The 18250-nt window shown below is 41.5% G+C and overlaps 2 protein-coding genes across 12 annotated transcripts in view; one reads left to right on the top strand and one right to left on the bottom strand.

The window, feature by feature from the left end:
* The first annotated feature begins 256 nt into the window (after nucleotides 1-256).
* Nucleotides 257-12536, top strand: LOC105566762 (neurexin-4). 4 transcript variants are annotated; one of them, XM_012021031.1, is made up of 11 exons: nucleotides 257-671; nucleotides 2707-2802; nucleotides 5631-5827; nucleotides 7034-7175; nucleotides 7262-7632; nucleotides 7728-8066; nucleotides 8161-8656; nucleotides 8731-9063; nucleotides 9140-9445; nucleotides 9565-10191; nucleotides 10290-12536. In XM_012021031.1, the coding sequence occupies exons 1-11, from the start codon at nucleotides 608-610 to the stop codon at nucleotides 11141-11143; spliced, it is 3825 nt and encodes a 1274-aa protein (XP_011876421.1). In that variant the 5' UTR covers nucleotides 257-607; the 3' UTR covers nucleotides 11144-12536. The 4 variants fall into 4 exon arrangements, with proteins under 4 accessions (XP_011876421.1, XP_011876420.1, XP_011876423.1 ...); XM_012021030.1 differs by lacking the exon at nucleotides 5631-5827 and adding an exon at nucleotides 4916-5112 and having other exon boundaries at nucleotides 258-671; XM_012021033.1 differs by lacking the exons at nucleotides 257-671; nucleotides 5631-5827 and adding an exon at nucleotides 812-2613.
* Nucleotides 12537-12891: 355 nt separating this feature from the next.
* The window catches only part of LOC105566760 (protein trachealess), a 96973-nt gene continuing 91614 nt past the window's right edge, over nucleotides 12892-18250 (bottom strand). For all 8 annotated transcript variants that reach the window (XM_012021020.1, XM_012021021.1, XM_012021022.1 and 5 more), the window contains 3 exons: nucleotides 16473-16620; nucleotides 16266-16390; nucleotides 12892-16151 (listed from right to left, as the gene is read on the bottom strand). In XM_012021020.1, the coding sequence (XP_011876410.1) occupies nucleotides 14830-16151; nucleotides 16266-16390; nucleotides 16473-16620 (1595 nt within the window). In that variant the 3' untranslated portion in view covers nucleotides 12892-14829. The remainder of the gene's footprint in view (nucleotides 16152-16265; nucleotides 16391-16472; nucleotides 16621-18250) is intronic.

Raw genomic sequence — 18250 nt, 5'->3', positions numbered from 1 at the left:
ATTTAGATAGTGCCACCTCTTTGCCGATCATGTTTTCCTCTGATACTTTGCCAGTTTTTAGACTTTCAATTTTCGCGATTTGAAGTTCGAAATTCTCGGAATTTTTGAAAAGTCTTGGAAATGTTGACTTATCAACATTCTTGCCGAATGTTGATATAAGTCCACATGATTTACGTGTCACCGACGGTAACTTACCGTTAGTTGTATCCGCAAGAGGTAAAAGAGACGCGAATGTGGCGCGACGTCCGACGCGTCTCTGCGGCGCGTCGAATGACTAATTCGATACATCGGAAACGGTCGCAGCACGACTGGCACGAGGCGCGGCACAGCGCGGCATTCATCCCCGCGTCACGTCATTCGTCATTCGTTGCCGATCCGCGTCATCGGTGTTCATTGGTGCGACACCGCTCCACCCAAATCCACCGTGCTGTCGGAGTGCGCGCTCTCGAGAAACCAGAAGTCCAACTGGAGCCGCGACTCGCGCGCGCGGAGAAGATCGCGAGTGGCACGTCGTCTCGTCTCTCTTGGCCGCGCGTCTGCCGTACGGGGCCCGGGAATCTCTCGCCGTGGAATAGAAACGTTTTCCAAGCGCGAGGGCGATGATACGATGACCGCTCTTGGGTGTCTCGTGTACGCATTCGCCGTAGCGGCGGGCTCGCTCGCGTACGCCTGTAAGTACAACCTGACTGCGTCGTGCTGTTATGGTGGCACGAGTCGTAACTTCCTGGCACGACCCAGCCCATCTCGGGATAACATGGCGCGCGGCGGGCACCCGCGTCCTCGCGTCGCGAGACGCGAGACGCGGCCCGCGTGCATCGTACGCGCGCCGGATCGTCCAGCCCGCCTCGGGCTCTTGTCTGTTATTCGTCTCGCTCGCAGCTGAGAAGTGCGTATGTCTTCTATTTGCAGATCAGTGTGCCCGTGTGATAACGTTCGAGTCGCCGTACATACGCACACGCATAAGGCGTGATGCTGAGCGCACACGTACACGAGGAATCACTGACGCCTTCCGATATGAATCTGGGCACATGTCTGCACATTTATACATTTTGCATATACATACGGTCGTGATCGGAAAGCTTGTCCGACGTTTTGCAGAAAGTTTTCACAAGATTTGTGTGCATCGTTGCGTAAATATTCGTGCATATCATTCCTTTGGTCTAATAATGCGCTACTGCACATATTTGCGAGGCAAAGCTACAATCTTTCGCACGCTAGACGGTATTTCCAAAATTTATCCTGACTAGACAACACAAGCGCGCGCGCGCGTCATTTGATCTCGCTAAAAATTCGCATGGTTTGACAGCTGCAAGTAACGCGACCGAAGCAAGTCATGTCGCGCAAGCGAGTCAGCCAATCGGCATCTCGGAGAAACGACAATACTTCGAGACTTTCGACTTAACGCGTCTTTTTTTATATAGGGATTAGACAACTGGACAACACAAGCGCTCCATGTGCTCTGTCTACAAATTCGCATGGTTTGACGGCTGCAAGTAACACGACTGAAGCATGTATCGTATCGCACACGCGAGACAACCGGTCAGCATCTCGGAAAAGCGACAACAGAATTTTGAGACTTCCGACTATCGACTTAACACGCCTTTTTTTATATAAGGAGGAGAGGAGAGGAAAGCGGACGACCTTTCTCACCACTGTACATGGAAAATGTACATGTGTTATACTTGCGCCTAAATTCATATGGAAAGACATCAGCGATTCCTAGGGTACATTTGCGGAGCTCGCTATTGACGCTGAAAATGTCACCTATCTTTCTTCGACACGTAATGAGCAACAAGGATAGAATGACCCTTTCAGCGCTAAATAGCGCCGATAGTGACCTGCCCGGACGCATCCCCGGTGTACACGAAAGTGTACGGCGTGAAAAGTCGGATAGAGATGTCCGTTGGATCTTCATTTAAAATCTTATGCGAATTGCGGATCGTTCACGACGGGCCCCGCACGCATTTCGTGTCCGGCGGTCTCGTCGTTTCGTTATTTTGCTGTCCAACTTCTCTCTGCGATGTATACTCCGTCACAGAATAGTTACATCCGTCGAATCTAGATTTCACCGAGTGCCCGCTACGAATTTTGTCGGTGGACCGCCTCTAGAAATACAACAGAACGTGCCTGGTAAAACGTGATGGCAGATTGACCGCGGAAACCAAGCGGAATCTGAATGTTGTTACACTCGAAACGGTCCGCTCTGTTGAAGCTACACGAGTCCGCTCGATTTTAATGGCAATTTGCTAGATCGGTGTCTGTAGGCTCTATTGGAAAAGCGCAAGCTTAATGTGGATACACTTGACGCCAATCTGCTGCAGTATTTTACTCGAATCCCCTGGCAAACTGTACAGTTTGCTTACTGAACTTCACTACTGAAATCGTCAACTTATTCTTTTGCATGTTATAGAGGAAAGTCCTCTGTTATGAGATAGGATTCTCATGTTTATCTTTGGCGAGGTAGAAAATGTAAATTTTACTGCAAAATCTATCTCTGTACTTGATGTCCTTTATGTGGTTTTAATTGTTAAAATTTAACAGCTGGATCGAGATAAAATTGTTTTGCACGCTTTTCCGAACGAGTTTTGCTTCCATACATCGTATACTTTGCCAGTAGGATATCTTGTGATTTTCGCGTTTCTTTAAAAAAGAAAAAAAAAGGTACAGCAAAGATTTTAATGAGAATACGATTCTATTGTGTCTTAGATGACGACGAGTGCATCTTTCCTCTTTTGGACAGAGCTCACCTAACAGCGACAACTTCCTTACCGGAGAGGGGACCGAACAACGCTAGGATAAATGGTGAGAATTCCACGTTTGGCTACTCAATCCTACCGTCCAGGTCTCATTTCACTTAGACGTGAATTATTGTACAACTGTACACTTTATAATAGATAGTTATACGATACTAGCAGTAGGAGACTGATGCTTGCCCTCTATTCCTATCAAGTCTGTCGTTATCTATAATGTGCACTACATTTGCTTTCGTTTGCATTAATAATAGTTACAAATGATTCTGCTAATACTATGCGATATTTCCCAATGAAAAGAACTCCGGTAAGAGTCGAGAAATTCATTTAGTGCCAGCGCACACCGCCGGCCGCTCTGCTCAATTATGAGAATTAGGTGAGCCTATACGCGCTCACCACATGACTCATCGTTCAATCACTTTACACTCGTCGCGTTTATCCACGTCTTTGCCGTGTAGCACTTTAAGTGGAAATACATGTAATAACAATCACTTGGATTAAAAGCAAAACGAACCTAGTGTAATAAATTTATATTTGCTTCAGGTGGATCCTAGCAAGTAGCCTGGAGAGTATCTCAAACGAGATATTTCGAAAAGCATTGCTTTTATAATCAGAGACATATAATTTAAGAATATACGACTGTGATACCAGACCAGCCAAAGAGTGCACGGGATGTACGAACTATAGTCGAGCGGTTTGAACGATTATGCTTAGCGTCAATATCGTTAGAATGTCGTCAGCCATTCGTTGGGCATTTAACTGGAAAGAGTGGAACCCGAGCGAGCGGGAATTTGAGCACGCGACCTCTTGTATACAAAGCGACGAGAAAGAGAGGCTAAATAGATTTAGATTTCGTAAGGACGTCCGAGCTTCCCTCGTGGGCAGATTATTATTGAGAAAGTTCGTCAACGAGTATGCCGGTCTTCCGTATGATAAAATTATTTTCGTCAGAGACGAGCACAACAGGCCTGTGTTAAAGGACGGCTCTACCGTCGTGAGCTTTAACGTTTCTCATCACGGTTCTTACACGGTACTAGCGGGCGAGATTAGGAACGTGAAACTAGGTGTAGACGTTATGACATTAGATTACAACGAGGGCAAAAACATCCCCAATTTCTTTCGTCTGATGAACAAACATTTCTCCGCGGCTGAGTGGGAGGAGATCAGAGGCTCGGGCAAACCGGAAGCGGAGCAAATATTCATGTTTTATAGACATTGGGCATTAAAAGAGAGCTACGTTAAAGCGCTTGGCGTGGGAGTTTCCGTTGATCTAGGGAGTATAGATTTTCGGACAAATTCGAAATTAAGCGAAGGCTCGATCACAACCGACACAGTTTTGCATGTCAACGGAGTTAAGCAAGATTGGCTATTCGAAGAGACCTTACTCGACTCACGACATTGCGTTGCCGTAGCATTGCAAGGAAACGATAATTCATTACGATTGCCTAATACCCTGTTTGAGATAATGAATTATGACAAACTTATGGCGGGTGCAGTTCCACTTTTTCCGATAGATCCGCAGTACACAATCCAATATTTTGCAAAATACGAACAGCCGTAGTTTTATTTTATAAGATTCATATGATATTTCTATACGTCAAAGAGTCTCTTAATAATGTCAGCAGTAAAATATGGGATATTATATATTGTATATTAATTTAATTACAAAATAATAAAGCACTAAGTAATACTTCGATAATTTCTTTAATTACCTTACGGACTGTGAATAATTTCCCATATGCAAGATATTACAACGCGGTCAAGTTACAAAAAAGAACTTTGTTTTCCAATCTTTGTATAGAGTAAACGTAAAAAGCCTTAAGAAACACGATCAAAATTTTCCATCATTGAAATGTAAAGAGAGAATCGTTAAATTCAGCGTCTCCGTACGTGATGTTCGTGATACCGAATGCTACTTTGAAGAATGACTTCATCTCTTTCACAAGAATTATAATGTAATGCCTTTTGCATCCTATTGCAGTCTAAAAGGTTTGAGTTTGCAGCGTACAAGTTTGGTACAACCACACACGAATTAGACTCTGAGTATAAAAGCAAAGTATTGTCAGGATTAATTTTGATTATTTGGCTATGTTCTGTCCCATTATTCGTAAGCACTTTCCTACGTTTACTTGGAGTTGCATGCATGCATAAATGTTGTGGTGTAGGCGGAAACGCATGGACGGCTAGCAGCTCTGATTTCGGTCAGTATTTAATAATCGACTTGGGCCAAGTGATGAACATCACAGCTGTGGCGACTCAGGGACGATCGTTGCAGAACGAATATGTTATGGAATATCGTATTAGCTATGGTACCAACGGACTCGATTATGTGGATTTTAAGGAAGAAGATGGCTATGCGAAGGTAAGCTCTTTCTCTCTCGGTGCCATTTCACTATCTTATCTCGTTTTTAACACGTTTGCTTTTAATAATAACAATTTAATGATGTGCTGAGACTTGCTGCTTATGCATGCTCGTAGAAAGTAGCGCGATAATCTATGTAAATATGTATAGAATAATAAATAGAGCATTTTACATTACGAATAATATAATCAGGTTTGTTATGGTAAGTATCTTAATGTGCTTTACAAAGACTTCCACATGGACAATGCTTTGCACCGATCATATTTTTTTCTCATTATGTCAATTCTTATTTTGCTAAATATTTTTTCTAACATATAAACGTACATTGCATTGGGATGCAGGATAACATATTAAAATAAAAAGTCATACGATAGCTGAAACTTAGAGCTGAAGATTGACTAGCGAGAGTTATCACGAAATAAATTAAATTCACTCCTTTCATTATTTCCTATGTCCATTTGCATGCTTCGCTTCTACTTTTCGCCTCTTACACATGGACATGGGGCTGGGCTTTACAGGAGATTCCGCATGGTCACCAGAACAAAGCAGTTACAATCAACATCTTACTATGGAGCTGGGGGCCAGATATGAGATACGCAGCATTGCTACGCGAGGGCGGGCACATACTAATGAATACGTGACAGAATATATTATCCAATATTCTGAAGATGGCCAGGCTTGGGCCAGTTATGAAAGCCAGGATGGTATAGATGAGGTATTAAATTTCACGGATAGAGTTTACAATTTTTCTACTCTCACGTATATACAGGGTGATTCTTTTACACAACACACAAATATACACACACACACACGCGCACACACACACACACACACACACACAAATATATAAAATGTATATTTTGTAATAATGTAAAATATTTTGTTTGGATGTTTGTAAAATTTTCTAAAAAGATCTATTCCGATATTCTTTTTGTTCTTTTATGTACACTGATAATAAGCTGATATGAAGTTTCTTAATCGTTGTTCTTTTGTAGAAATTCCATTAACGAAATGAAATTCTGTAAAAACCCTCTCATATATTGAAAGATACTATTTGGAATCTTCTGTTCTAATAGTCGCTATTGGGGTTTGACAATTTTTTATTAATTATTATGGTGTCATTATATGATCCGAAGGAACTTATAAGGAGCTTAGAGCTTAGAGACTCGTATATTTCGACTACAAATGAGATTTTATCTCCGCCTTTGCACTTGTATCGTCTAAACGTATCTTTTGATTTTGTCAAACATCTTTGCTCAACAAGAGAACGGTAAAATTTTAAATATAGCAGATTCGATGATAGAACTGATAAGTGATTCAAATGCTCGGCTATTCGATATTTCATACAGACTATTTCCAAAAATCTATTTATGAAATTTATACACACGCGTATAAAAATTACAGATGAGAAATTTATAATCGATTAGAAAGAATATTTTCTCCTTTGGGATCTCGTCTAGTATAACGACACCATATCTATAGCTCTCATAGTCATATGTTCGCACTTAATATTGGCGTGTCTGTTACTAACAGTTGCCTACACTAACGTACATACTTATGCAATTAACGGTGATTGGGTAACATTCGTTGCATTTATTAAAAACTGATACAAGCGAGTGACCTTTGCCTGAGTGCGCGCAATATAAATCGTGCAATTAAATTAACTTCTACGATCCTTTCAATGTATATACAATTTTCAATAAATCTAAATTAACTGTTTGGCGAACAGTTATCTATTTCTGATAAGCTACTCTTCTCACGAGTGTTTACTTTTGACTTACAGCATGCACGCAATTTGTTTAAATTCTGCACGATTGTCGCGGCGTTAATTATTATTGATTGACACTGAGGTAGCAAACAGGGAATATCGATTTAAAACAGCAGCACCCTAAGCGTTCTCAATTCCCCTTTCTTTCTACAGATGTTTAAAGGTAACGTAGACGGAGATAGAATAAAGCTTAATAAGTTTGAGGTACCGATAATAGCACAATGGATTAGAATAAATCCAACACGATGGCGAGACAGGATATCGCTGAGGATCGAGCTTTATGGATGCGAATACGGTACGAGATAATAATTATATGCGTCTGCCTTGTGCGAAACGGTATATCAGTTTACGAAGTGACAAATCTATTGTTTTACATTTCAGTGTCCGACGTTGTTTCCTTTAACGGGTCCTCGCTCATACGGCTAGATTTGCTCAGAGAGCCTATCGAGACCGACAGACATTTTCTACGTTTCCGTTTTAAGACGAACAATGCCGATGGCGTATTAATGTATTCCCGCGGTACGCAGGGTGATTATATAGCCTTGCAATTGCGCGATAATAGGATGTTGCTTAATATCGATCTCGGATCCCGCATTATGACAAGTTTATCTGTCGGCAGTCTTCTGGACGACAATATGTGGCACGATGTTTTAATTTCACGCAATCGGAAAAATATTTCGTTCTCCGTCGACAGAGTATTAATTAAAGGCAGAATAGAGGGAGAGTTTCATCGACTGGATTTAAATCGAGAGGTGACTTTCTTTTTAATGAACGCAAAAGCGCTTTGGCGCTCGATCAGTTATGTCAACGCATTCGGATTAACATTCGGAATTAATGCTTCTCCTAGCTCTACATCGGCGGTGTGCCCAACAAACAGGATGGCTTAGTGGTGACCCAAAATTTCACCGGTTGTATAGAGAATTTTTATTTAAATGCAACGAGTATAATTCGCGAGCTGAAGGAGACAGAAATCACAGATGAGAATTTGCGATACAACAAGATCAACACATTCTACACCTGTCCGGAACCTCCGATAATACCCGTCACGTTTTTAACCCCCGGATCTTATGCTCAGCTGAAAGGTTACGAGGGTGTACCATCCATGAACGTCTCTCTCGCGTTTCGAACGTACGAAGAGACAGGAATAATTCTTTTCCATAAGTTCACGAGTCGGGGCTACGTTAAGGTTGGTGCACATTTTCATTTCAATTCCTCGAGCACAGCATTTAATGCTGCTAGTAAATATAGCGCAATTAAATTTGCTTATCTTTAACGTATAGCTATATCTGGAAAAAGGTAAATTGAAAGTCGACATACAAACGATGGAGTATCCGTTCGCAACTTTGGACAATTTTTACGAGACGTTCAATGATGGAAAATGGCATCAAGTAATTTTAACGATTGCCAAAAATTTACTTATCTTAAATGTCGATGGGCGCCCGATGAGAACGGAGCGTCTCCTGGATATGTTTACCGGAGCGTACTATTTTGTCGGCGGTGTAAGCGGCGGTGTAATCGGTGTAATCGGAAAAGAGAGCAGTTACGGCTTTGTTGGCTGTATGAGAATGATAAGTATCGATGGAAATTATAAATTGCCGACCGACTGGAAGGAAAATGAGTACTGCTGTAAGAACGAGGTTGTCTTCGACTCTTGTCAGATGGTGGATCGCTGTAATCCGAATCCTTGTAAGCACTCGGGGGTTTGTCGTCAAAATTCTGACGAGTTCTTCTGTGATTGTGCCAACACCGGATACTCCGGCGCCGTTTGCCACACCTGTGAGTAATATATAAAATGTTAGTAAAATATAAAATATCTTTGCCGAAATTAACGATGTTACAATTTTATGCAGCATTAAATCCCCTATCGTGCGAAGCATATAAGAATATGGAGGATCCGTCAAATCTGCAAGCGGAAATTAAAATCGACGTGGACGGCAGCGGGCCCTTGAAGCCTTTCCCTGTCACTTGCCAGTTCTACACCGACGGCCGCGTAATGACGACTTTACATCATGGTAACGAGCAATCGACTCCCGTCGATGGATTTGAAGAACCTGGCAGCTTTATCCAGGAAGTTAATTACGACGCTGACTTTGATCAAATAGATGCTTTATTAAATCGATCTATAAGCTGCAGACAAAGGATAAATTACGAATGCAAACATTCCAGATTATTTAATTCCCCAGGTAATTATCTTAAATATTTTGCATCTTGGTACCCTGAGATACTTTTTATTTTATCAACCTTTGCGATCATTTCCAGTTCCTCCAGGCGATTACTTTAGACCAAACTCGTGGTGGGTGAGTCGGAATAATCAAAAGATGGATTATTGGGGTGGCGCATTGCCCGGGTCGCGAAAGTGCGAATGCGGTATACTTGGAAATTGCGTGGATCCTGCCAAGTGGTGCAATTGCGACGCTAGTCTGGAGTCATGGCAACAGGACGGTGGGGATATTACAGAAAAGGAGTATCTTCCCGTTAGACAGTTACGTTTCGGCGACACCGGTACGCCGCTCGACGAAAAAGAAGGTCGTTATACGTTGGGTCCGCTCATTTGTGAGGGCGAAAGTAAGTTCAATTTTGTCTCGTTTCAATGTACATACAGTGAATAGATAATCGATATTTATAACTATTAATATAATCAATTCTCATCGGCATGAATGTATCACGTGGTCATCTGATTACAGACTTGTTCAAGAATGTAGTCACATTCCGTGTAGTGGACGCTACCATCAATTTGCCGACCTTCGATATTGGGCACAGCGGCGACATTTATTTCGAGTTTAAGACCACTATGCCGAACGCCGTGATAATTCATAGCAAAGGACCCACCGATTACATCAAGATTTCCATAACCGATGGAAATCAGATAAACTTCCAGTATGTGGCCGGTGAAGGGAGGGTTACTGTTAGCGTACAAACATCTAACAACTTTGCTGACGATCGGTGGCATTCCGTGTCGGTGGAGAGAAATCGCAAGGAGGCTCGGATTGTCCTCGACGGGGCGCTGAAGAATGAAGCGCGAGAATCTCCAGGTCCCGTGCGAGCGTTGCATCTTACCTCGAGATTCGTAGTGGGTGCTACGACCGATTACAGGGACGGATTCGTCGGTTGCATACGAGCGCTTCTGCTCAACGGTCAATTACAAGACCTGAGAAGTCACGCTCAGCGCGGATTGTACGGCGTTACGGAAGGTTGTACTGGCAGGTGTGAGAGTAATCCTTGCCTCAACAATGGCACGTGCCACGAAAAATACGATGGATACTGGTGCGACTGCAGATGGACCGCATTTAAGGGACCAATTTGCGCGGACGGTAAGTAGAAGAGATATTTCGAGCAAATGTGCATTTCAGAGACCGGCTGCTCTCTCTCTATTAATCTTGGTTATTATTATTTAAATTATTATTTTCAGAGATTGGCGTGAACATGCGACCTAGTTCGATGGTGAAGTACGACTTCATGGGCAGCTGGCGTTCCACCATCGCTGAAAAAATACGCATTGGCTTTACGACAACGAACCCGAGAGGATTTCTATTAGGCCTGTTCTCCAACATTTCTGGAGAATACATGACTATAATGGTTTCAAATAGCGGACATTTACGCGTGGTATTCGACTTCGGTTTCGAACGGCAAGAGGTCATATTCCCGCTCAAGCATTTCGGTTTGGGACAATATCACGATGTCAGGATCGGCAGAAAGAATTCAGGCGCCACTCTCATAATGCAGGTTGATAATTATGAACCGAAGGAGTTCAATTTTAACATAAAAAATTCCGCAGATGCGCAATTCAACAATATCCAGTACATGTACATCGGTAAAAACGAATCTATGACGGAAGGGTTCACGGGCTGCATATCGAGAGTTGAATTTGACGACATATATCCGCTAAAGTTGCTCTTCCAAGAGAACGGACCTGGTAATGTGCGTTCACTCGGTACTCCTTTGACCGAAGACTTCTGCGGGGTCGAGCCGATCACGCATCCGCCAGATATCATGGAGACGCGACCACCGCCTGATGTAGATGAGGAAAAAGTGAGAGCGGCGTACAACGAGACTGACACAGCTGTTCTGGGAAGCGTCCTGGCGGTTATTTTGATCGCACTTGTGATCATGGCTATTCTTATAGGCAGATATATGTCTAGGCATAAAGGCGAATACTTGACGCAAGAAGACAAGGGTGCTGAAATTGCCCTCGATCCGGACTCAGCGGTTGTAAATTCTGCCACTGGCCATCAAGTCCAGAAAAAGAAAGAGTGGTTTATCTAAAAACTGAAATGCATCATATTAGATATTTATGCGTTAGAGAGAAGTAATGAGTACACATTAACTTAATCTAAAATATATATACATCTTTGATAAGGATAAAGTCTCTTTTGCTCCACTCAACTATTGGCTTTTTATGTGTGTTATAATTTTGTGTCAGTGGCACACGACATCACAGAAATAGAATCCAAAAAGGGCGGTTAAAATTCAGAAACAAACTTGAATTCCGTTACAAGATTTTACAACGGACTTGTAAAATACTCAAATTTTTAATTAATAAGCCCAGTTGTTAATTCGATTCAGAGATTATTTTTGTACGAGTAGTGATATCGCTCTGAAGAATTGACAACAGACCACAAAGAGGCCTAATGAACTTTGAAACACTAGAAAATATTTTGTCGTTATTTCTAATAGTTTTCGATCATACAGTCTGTAATACTTTATGTGGACCATGCTATAAATTGAAATTTAAAAGATATTCAGAAGTCGCGATTACATTTTGTAAAACTAATTGTAAGTCTGAGTTTTAGTTAACTTTTTCGGATCTTATTTCGCTATATATGTATAACGTTCACGAGATTGTCATTCCATATTATTTCTTAATATATTTCTTGCAAGTCTGCATAATATAACTGTCAGTATATCACAAATTCCTTGAAGTGCAATTACAATGATGAATGATTCTTATTTTTGCATTTCGCATACGTTCTTTGTGCGAATGAAAAAACTGGTTAAATTATGCAATCATCATTTTCTAATGTGTGTTGTTATACGTTTTAACTTAAATATATTTTACGATGGAGCATAAAAGAGCATTTTATGTAATATAACTAGATTTTCCATGTACAAAGTTGTCTTTACTACAGATAAACTTATATATTTCGTTCTCTTTTTTTATAGTTTACAGTATTAATCGAAATGTCTACCGTCCAAAGTGCGTTTAATACTTTTTTTTTATTATACTTTTTAGATTTATTTTATTTTCACTTGTTTATGTGATTATTTTACAGATTTTTTTTAACATTATCTCCAAACTCACTGTAGTAATTTAATACTAATGTAGTATTAAGAATAATTATAATGACAACAATAACAGCAGAAACGATAACGATAATAATAATTGTATACTGATCATGTAAATGCATACTGATCATACAAAATGAAAATGTACATAAGTCATTTTTATACGAATAATATATTCGTTATTTCTTGCTACTAAATCGATATGTAATACAACGATCGCGTTGAACAGAGAACATGCATTTTCCACGTTTATGTACGAAGAAAGCGTTAATGCGAATAATAATACTAAGTTCTGAAAAAGGAAACGATATAATGATTTGAATAAACTTTTTTTATATGGAGAACGAAATTGAATAAAAATAAATTACGTGTCCTATTCTTGTGTTTTTCGTCTAGAAACTTTTTGTAATGTGTGGTGTGCTTTTCAATTGAGAAAATTATGAATGAAGTTCTTTAATAAACATGAATAATTTAGGTTCTATCCTAAATTATTGATGTCTTCTCCATACCACAAAAATATTCAGTTACTTACTAATATTATTTACGAAATGTTTACTTACGATTTCACCTGGCAGACTTGCTTCGTCGGGTGATGTTGCTTCCAAGCATGCGAAATTACAAATTTCTGCAAATCAATGTTATTACGTGGGAGAAACTTGTAAACGTTGCAGACGTATTTCAAAATCTAAATTGAGCACGAAAGAAAGCGATGAATGCTGAGCGAGTGAACTTTTAGGCACGTAAGCTGTATTTACACGTGTACTTGTCAAAAACAACTGGTCAAAATGTTTAAACATTAAAATACAATAACTTTCGTAAAAGAATTCGCTACCTCCAGAGCAATGTTGACTTTTTCTCGCGTGCGCGATACGTGTCCCCTCTCGATATCTACATTTTCAACTATCCTACATTTAAAAGGTAAAATCGCTAGAGCAGTCTATAAATATACATACAAATGTCTCTTGTCCTTAATAAGTAAAGAATCTCAGTGCGTATTTAATAAAAGTGTCTTTTTAATATCACTCGTGTTTTTTTTCCTCCGAATTGCTTTCCGTTTCCATGCGACTGCATGTTGCATTTCGTTCTTTCGCCAGTCTCGTAACTCTTTTATTTTTTTAATCATTTTTCGACAGTTACGATTGTTGAACGTGGACGCGAAATATGGGATAACAATCGAATATAGATCATCAATTATCCTTTACTTTCTACTGAGAAGTCTCACTACTTCCTCAATCGCAAATTGAAATATAAAACAAGAAGCTTGCAACAACAAACTCTTTGGAACAGACCGATTGTACATGGCGCATTCCGAATAACAAATTCAATTAATTGACTAAAACGGAGACGTCAGCGCAAATTAATAGAGATAGCGATTTCTCTTAAGTATGTCGTCCTATTTTTCAAACACCCTTCGTATGACATCAAAATAAATTTTATCAACTTTTTCTCTTATTAAATGAAATAAACGTTGAAGCGTATGAGAGAGAGACAGGATTGTATCATCCGCTTTATGAAAATCATCATCGCACAACGAAATATTCCAAGTACCATACTGGAGTAAATTACCGCTTACACGGTAATATTTGATTAGTAATATTTAACACAATGCGAAGACAATTTCTCAGAAGTTGTCTCCTCGTTTATTTTAAGATACCTGTTCCTCTGTAAATTCTCTCTTTCAAAATGGCTCGATGAGGGATTTGGTGGGAGTTGGAACGTGTATCTTTTGACCGAAAAATCGTCACAATTATAAGAAAATATTTTAACAAGAGATAATGTGATCCGACTCCAATTCAAGTTTGAATTTCTCTTAATAATTCTGATGATTTTACGAAGATTTTTAAAGCATATTCCAACTATCGCCTAATCACGTATCCAAGCGTCTTGGAGAAATAAATTTACATAAATACAGATGTCTTAAAACGCAATTAAAAATGAAACAATATAATTATGATACATACATATACAGGATAATTCTTAATTACATGTGAATACTTCAAAGTAAGTATAAAGCTCGAAACGAGAACAAATGATACATGAACATATCTTGTTTAAACTTCTCCAAATTATAATAAATTCAAGACAATATTTAAAGTGGTGAAATATATTTATATTGTTAATTTATTATAAAAATAAGAAGACTGGAATAATTCATATCTATACAACATCATTTTTCTGTGCTCATTATTTGAAGTACGGATTATATTATTAAAAATCGTCCTGTATATCACACATATATAATAAATTGCGAATCCTTAGATATATTACGATCTCTTTGAGCGTCGCGTTAAATCACTTGGAACACGCACGGTGAACACGCATGAGTTTTTCAGTTGGCTCCATACTTACGCAGATACTTCCGGAAAGTCAACATATATATAATAATTTATTCATTATATTACAATAAATCATTCTACATAATGGAGAAGAGAGCGATTGTTACAGCGCCGAGTCTCGACGATTCGACAGGAAGGAGCAGCGAGGTGAAGCCTCCCCGCCGGTCCTAACGACAACGAAGATCGCTCGCCAACGATAAATCGCTAAAGATAGCGACAAGATAGCGTATCACTGATATGCACGAGAAAGAGGGCTTTGGGTTTAATTACAGTCGCTTAAGTACACGTGTTCCGCGTACACGGGCGGTGGGACTCCTATGGGTGGGGCCACTAGGAGGCCGAGGTGTACCAGCCGTTCGCCGTTGACTTGTTGCTCGGGTGGTAGATGTGGAAGCCGGCGCTACTGGCCGGATGATGGTAGAACTGCGATTGTTCCGTCAGACCTGCCGAGGCGTATGCCGCTGCGGCGTCTAAGGCACTCGGATGGACAGTGGCCGAGTACACCTGGGGTTTCAAGGGTAACGGCTGGGCCGGTTCGTATTGGTGACGAAGAACGGGCTCCGCGTACGCCGACGAGCCTTCGTAGCTGCTTATCACGGGATGCAATTGCTGCTGCTGCTGCTGTTGCTGCTGTTGTTGTTGCTGCTGCTGCTGCTGTTGCTGCTTGTCCCGCGGCGAGACCGACGATGGCGGCGTCATTGCTGAATGATAGTCTACCGAGTAGCCGGCCGCAGTAGCGGACGTGTACGATGAAACTAGACTGGTGAAAGCGTCGGCGCAGCTGGTGCCATTTGATGCTTTTTGATTGTGAGCAGCGAGCACAAATTGGTGCTCACCGTACGTACTAGAACCCTCCGAGCCCGGTGGCGTGGGCAGAGGTCCATTAGGGGCGGTTTCGCCCGGGTAGTAGATACCGGCCGATGTGGGAGCGCGCGTACCGCCGCTTGACGTAATCCCGTGCACATTAGCGCGTATCACGCTCTCCCGATTGGCAGCGTAAAGTTGTCTAAGAAGCGCGGAAGCGGGTAAAGGGGCGGCAGCAGACTGCTGCGGACTTAGATGGCCTAGATGATGATGCGCGCCGATCCATTGTATTGTACTTCGCTGCTGCTGCTGCTTTAATAACGCGTCTGTGCTGAAATCTGTTGGCTGGTGAAGCGCTGCCGGTGAGTTTGACTTTAGCGAGCTCCCCGGCAGGTGTTTCGACATAGCCTGCTCCAAGTCTTTCACCGAAGTTCCCGTGCTCTCGGCGCTATCCATCCTGCTGCCCTCGGCGCGACGCGACTTTGGACTCGCTGAACAGAGCGCCTGTTCGGTGGCCGAGATTGAGTGCGTGGATGTCGCGCTAGGACTAAGCGCGTGGGTTCTCTCGCCATTCGATTCCTTCGCCGTAGCCTCCTCCTCGTCCTCCTCTTCGTTGGAGCTGCTGTCGTCATCTTGAATTTTCCGTTTATGCCCTCGCAATCTCACTACGAGCGTGCCGAGATTCCCGACCGCTGTTTGCGACTCCTGTTGCAACTGGGCTATATTGTCGTGATGCCGGCTACCTCGTTTCTCGCTTTCCGACGCATGGCTCTCCTCCCGTTCCTCGGGTGGCGACCGATGCGATTGCTCTTGATGCTGATTCGTAGGGCCGCCTCGACTACGACCCTCTGAAATCAAAAGTCGCAACGAATATTGCCTCAAGATGGAGGAAGATGAGAACTTGCCGGGATCGACGGGCCGGAAAATTTGTACTTTTCGCTAAACCAAAGAACGTTTTGTACCTCCTCTGTCAGCGTCCGGCGATCCGTTCTCCGGATCATTCCCGGCTGTATCTTCCCTCTTGACGCCGGTAACGCCGTCCTCTAACTGACAGCAGTCCATAATTAAATTTTCGTATTCTCGACCGCTATAAAAAAGACGATTAAACACAATAAGGTTTGACGAGAAAGTCAGTCTGTCGTTCGTTACTCACTTATTTGATGACTCACCTTATGACATAATTGACGCAAATGATATTTTGTTCTTCGGCATTTTTCGAATTGCACACGACGGTGGCGCACGTCTGTAGCCACGTGAATCCACCGCTCTTGTTCATCAGCCGATAGTAATGCGTCAGCACTTGTCCTTTATTGATCACTAAAATCACAATTGCAGCTAAGCATTTTTCGAGGGTGTCGATTTATATCCGTGAGAAATATATCCGCGGAAATATTAAGTATAATTAGATTTTCTTGTGTTTCCAAGTACTTCGCACTTTTTCGGAAGTACTGTATAATTAGTCGAAGCTACCGTTTGTACGACGATGAAGGAGAAGATGAGCATTCCATATATGTGTATACCCACATATCGAATGCGAATCTTGGTCCCGATCATTTACTTGTCTTCGGGGTGTAAATGTTCCATTTCATCTCTGTATAATGCTCTTAGAAGTGCCGGTCGCAGCCTGTCCCGCAAAAGATATTCCGTTCATTCTTAAAAGGATTTGCCGAATCGTTTGTTAACTCGTTAGAACAAAGTTCTAAAAATTATCGACAACTGTCGGTAACTATCTTTGACAATGTGCTTAGTTGTGTCGGGAAAATAGCTTATCGCTGTTCGAGAGATCGAACCGACGAAGACACGTGAAAGAATTTCGTGGCGACATCGTATATCTTTTATGAGGTATCAAATCTTCATATACATGTGTAGATAGATTCATCTCAGAAATCTGTGCGTTATCGTATCTCGAAAATACTCAATTAACGAAAGAGCGATATCCGTTCGTTTTACAAGGGAATCGCGCGAGAGTTATATATCTACAGCTACAATTGCGGATATGCGGAGTTATCTATGCGTTCGAATAATCAATGAGAAACGTTAGCCCCAATGCCTACGTAGTAATCGTGAAACGTTCAAATACAAACAGATACGTACTTACTAAATCTGCAAGCGGTCGCGCGCAGTCGAAAAGACCAACGTATTAATACTTTCGTGCTTTTCTCTCTTCCCGGACAGCTTTGACACCCATCGCGCTCTTTCACCAAAGTATTTTCCTAGAACAATAGGAGCAAGAAATTCTGCGTAGCAGATCTATCGGCTTTGTTTGTTGGGAACGTATGTATATGGATAACGTGACGGCTCTATTTTCGTTAATTGTTTCTCGAGTACAGACTGCAGCGGAAAAAAAGGAGACAGAGGCTAAACTTACTTTGCACTTTCAGAAAAGAGATGTTCATTTTTTGGCGGCACTAATTTAATTCTCATTTGCCGATTTTACTTAGCGGTTCGACACTATCACATTCGTTAGTAAAAAAAAAATCTGTCACAGTTGATTTTCGCTCGATAGAGACAAATTTCGAGAGAAAAGTTTTGTTCTCGATCATTTTTGCGTATCCCTTTCTCGACTTGCTACTTCTTGCAAATTTTGCAACTCATTTTCTTCCTCCCAGCTATTATTTCTCTCACTCGTCCGTATTTAGTGTCCCTTGTTTATTTCGTAAACCCCATTCTTTTTATGTCATCTCTCGTCTTAGACTAATCGAGAAACGAAATACTGCTATTAGAGAAGCACATCGTCGTATGTGTCGGGAGTACCCGGCAAAACGTCACCTCCCACGATTGTTATGGCATCGGTACGGCAACGGATCGCGGTCACGGCGACGTGTTCGAGGCTCACAAAAATTCACGTGGCGCAACTATTGTTTAAGGCGAATTACTTGGGATTCACACGCGTACATTCCTTCGAACATTACACAGAAAACATTGGGGAGAGCGAGCGAGGACCCCT

Source organism: Vollenhovia emeryi, unplaced genomic scaffold (assembly GCF_000949405.1).
Source record: "Vollenhovia emeryi isolate VEMERY1.0 unplaced genomic scaffold, V.emery_V1.0 DF939142.1, whole genome shotgun sequence".
Classification (NCBI taxonomy): Eukaryota; Metazoa; Arthropoda; class Insecta; order Hymenoptera; family Formicidae; genus Vollenhovia; species Vollenhovia emeryi.
The sequence above is the reverse complement of the archived record's forward strand: the minus strand, read 5'-3'. Positions and strand labels throughout refer to the sequence as shown.

Coding starts and splice junctions, on each gene's coding strand:
- LOC105566762 (XM_012021031.1), top strand. CDS start 608: ATGACCGCTCTTGGGTGTCTCGTGTACGCATTCGCCGTAGCGGCGGGC. Junction 9,064..9,139: donor CAGATTATTTAATTCCCCAG/GTAATTATCTTA, acceptor GATCATTTCCAG/TTCCTCCAGGCGATTACTTT. Junction 9,446..9,564: donor GCTCATTTGTGAGGGCGAAA/GTAAGTTCAATT, acceptor ATCTGATTACAG/ACTTGTTCAAGAATGTAGTC.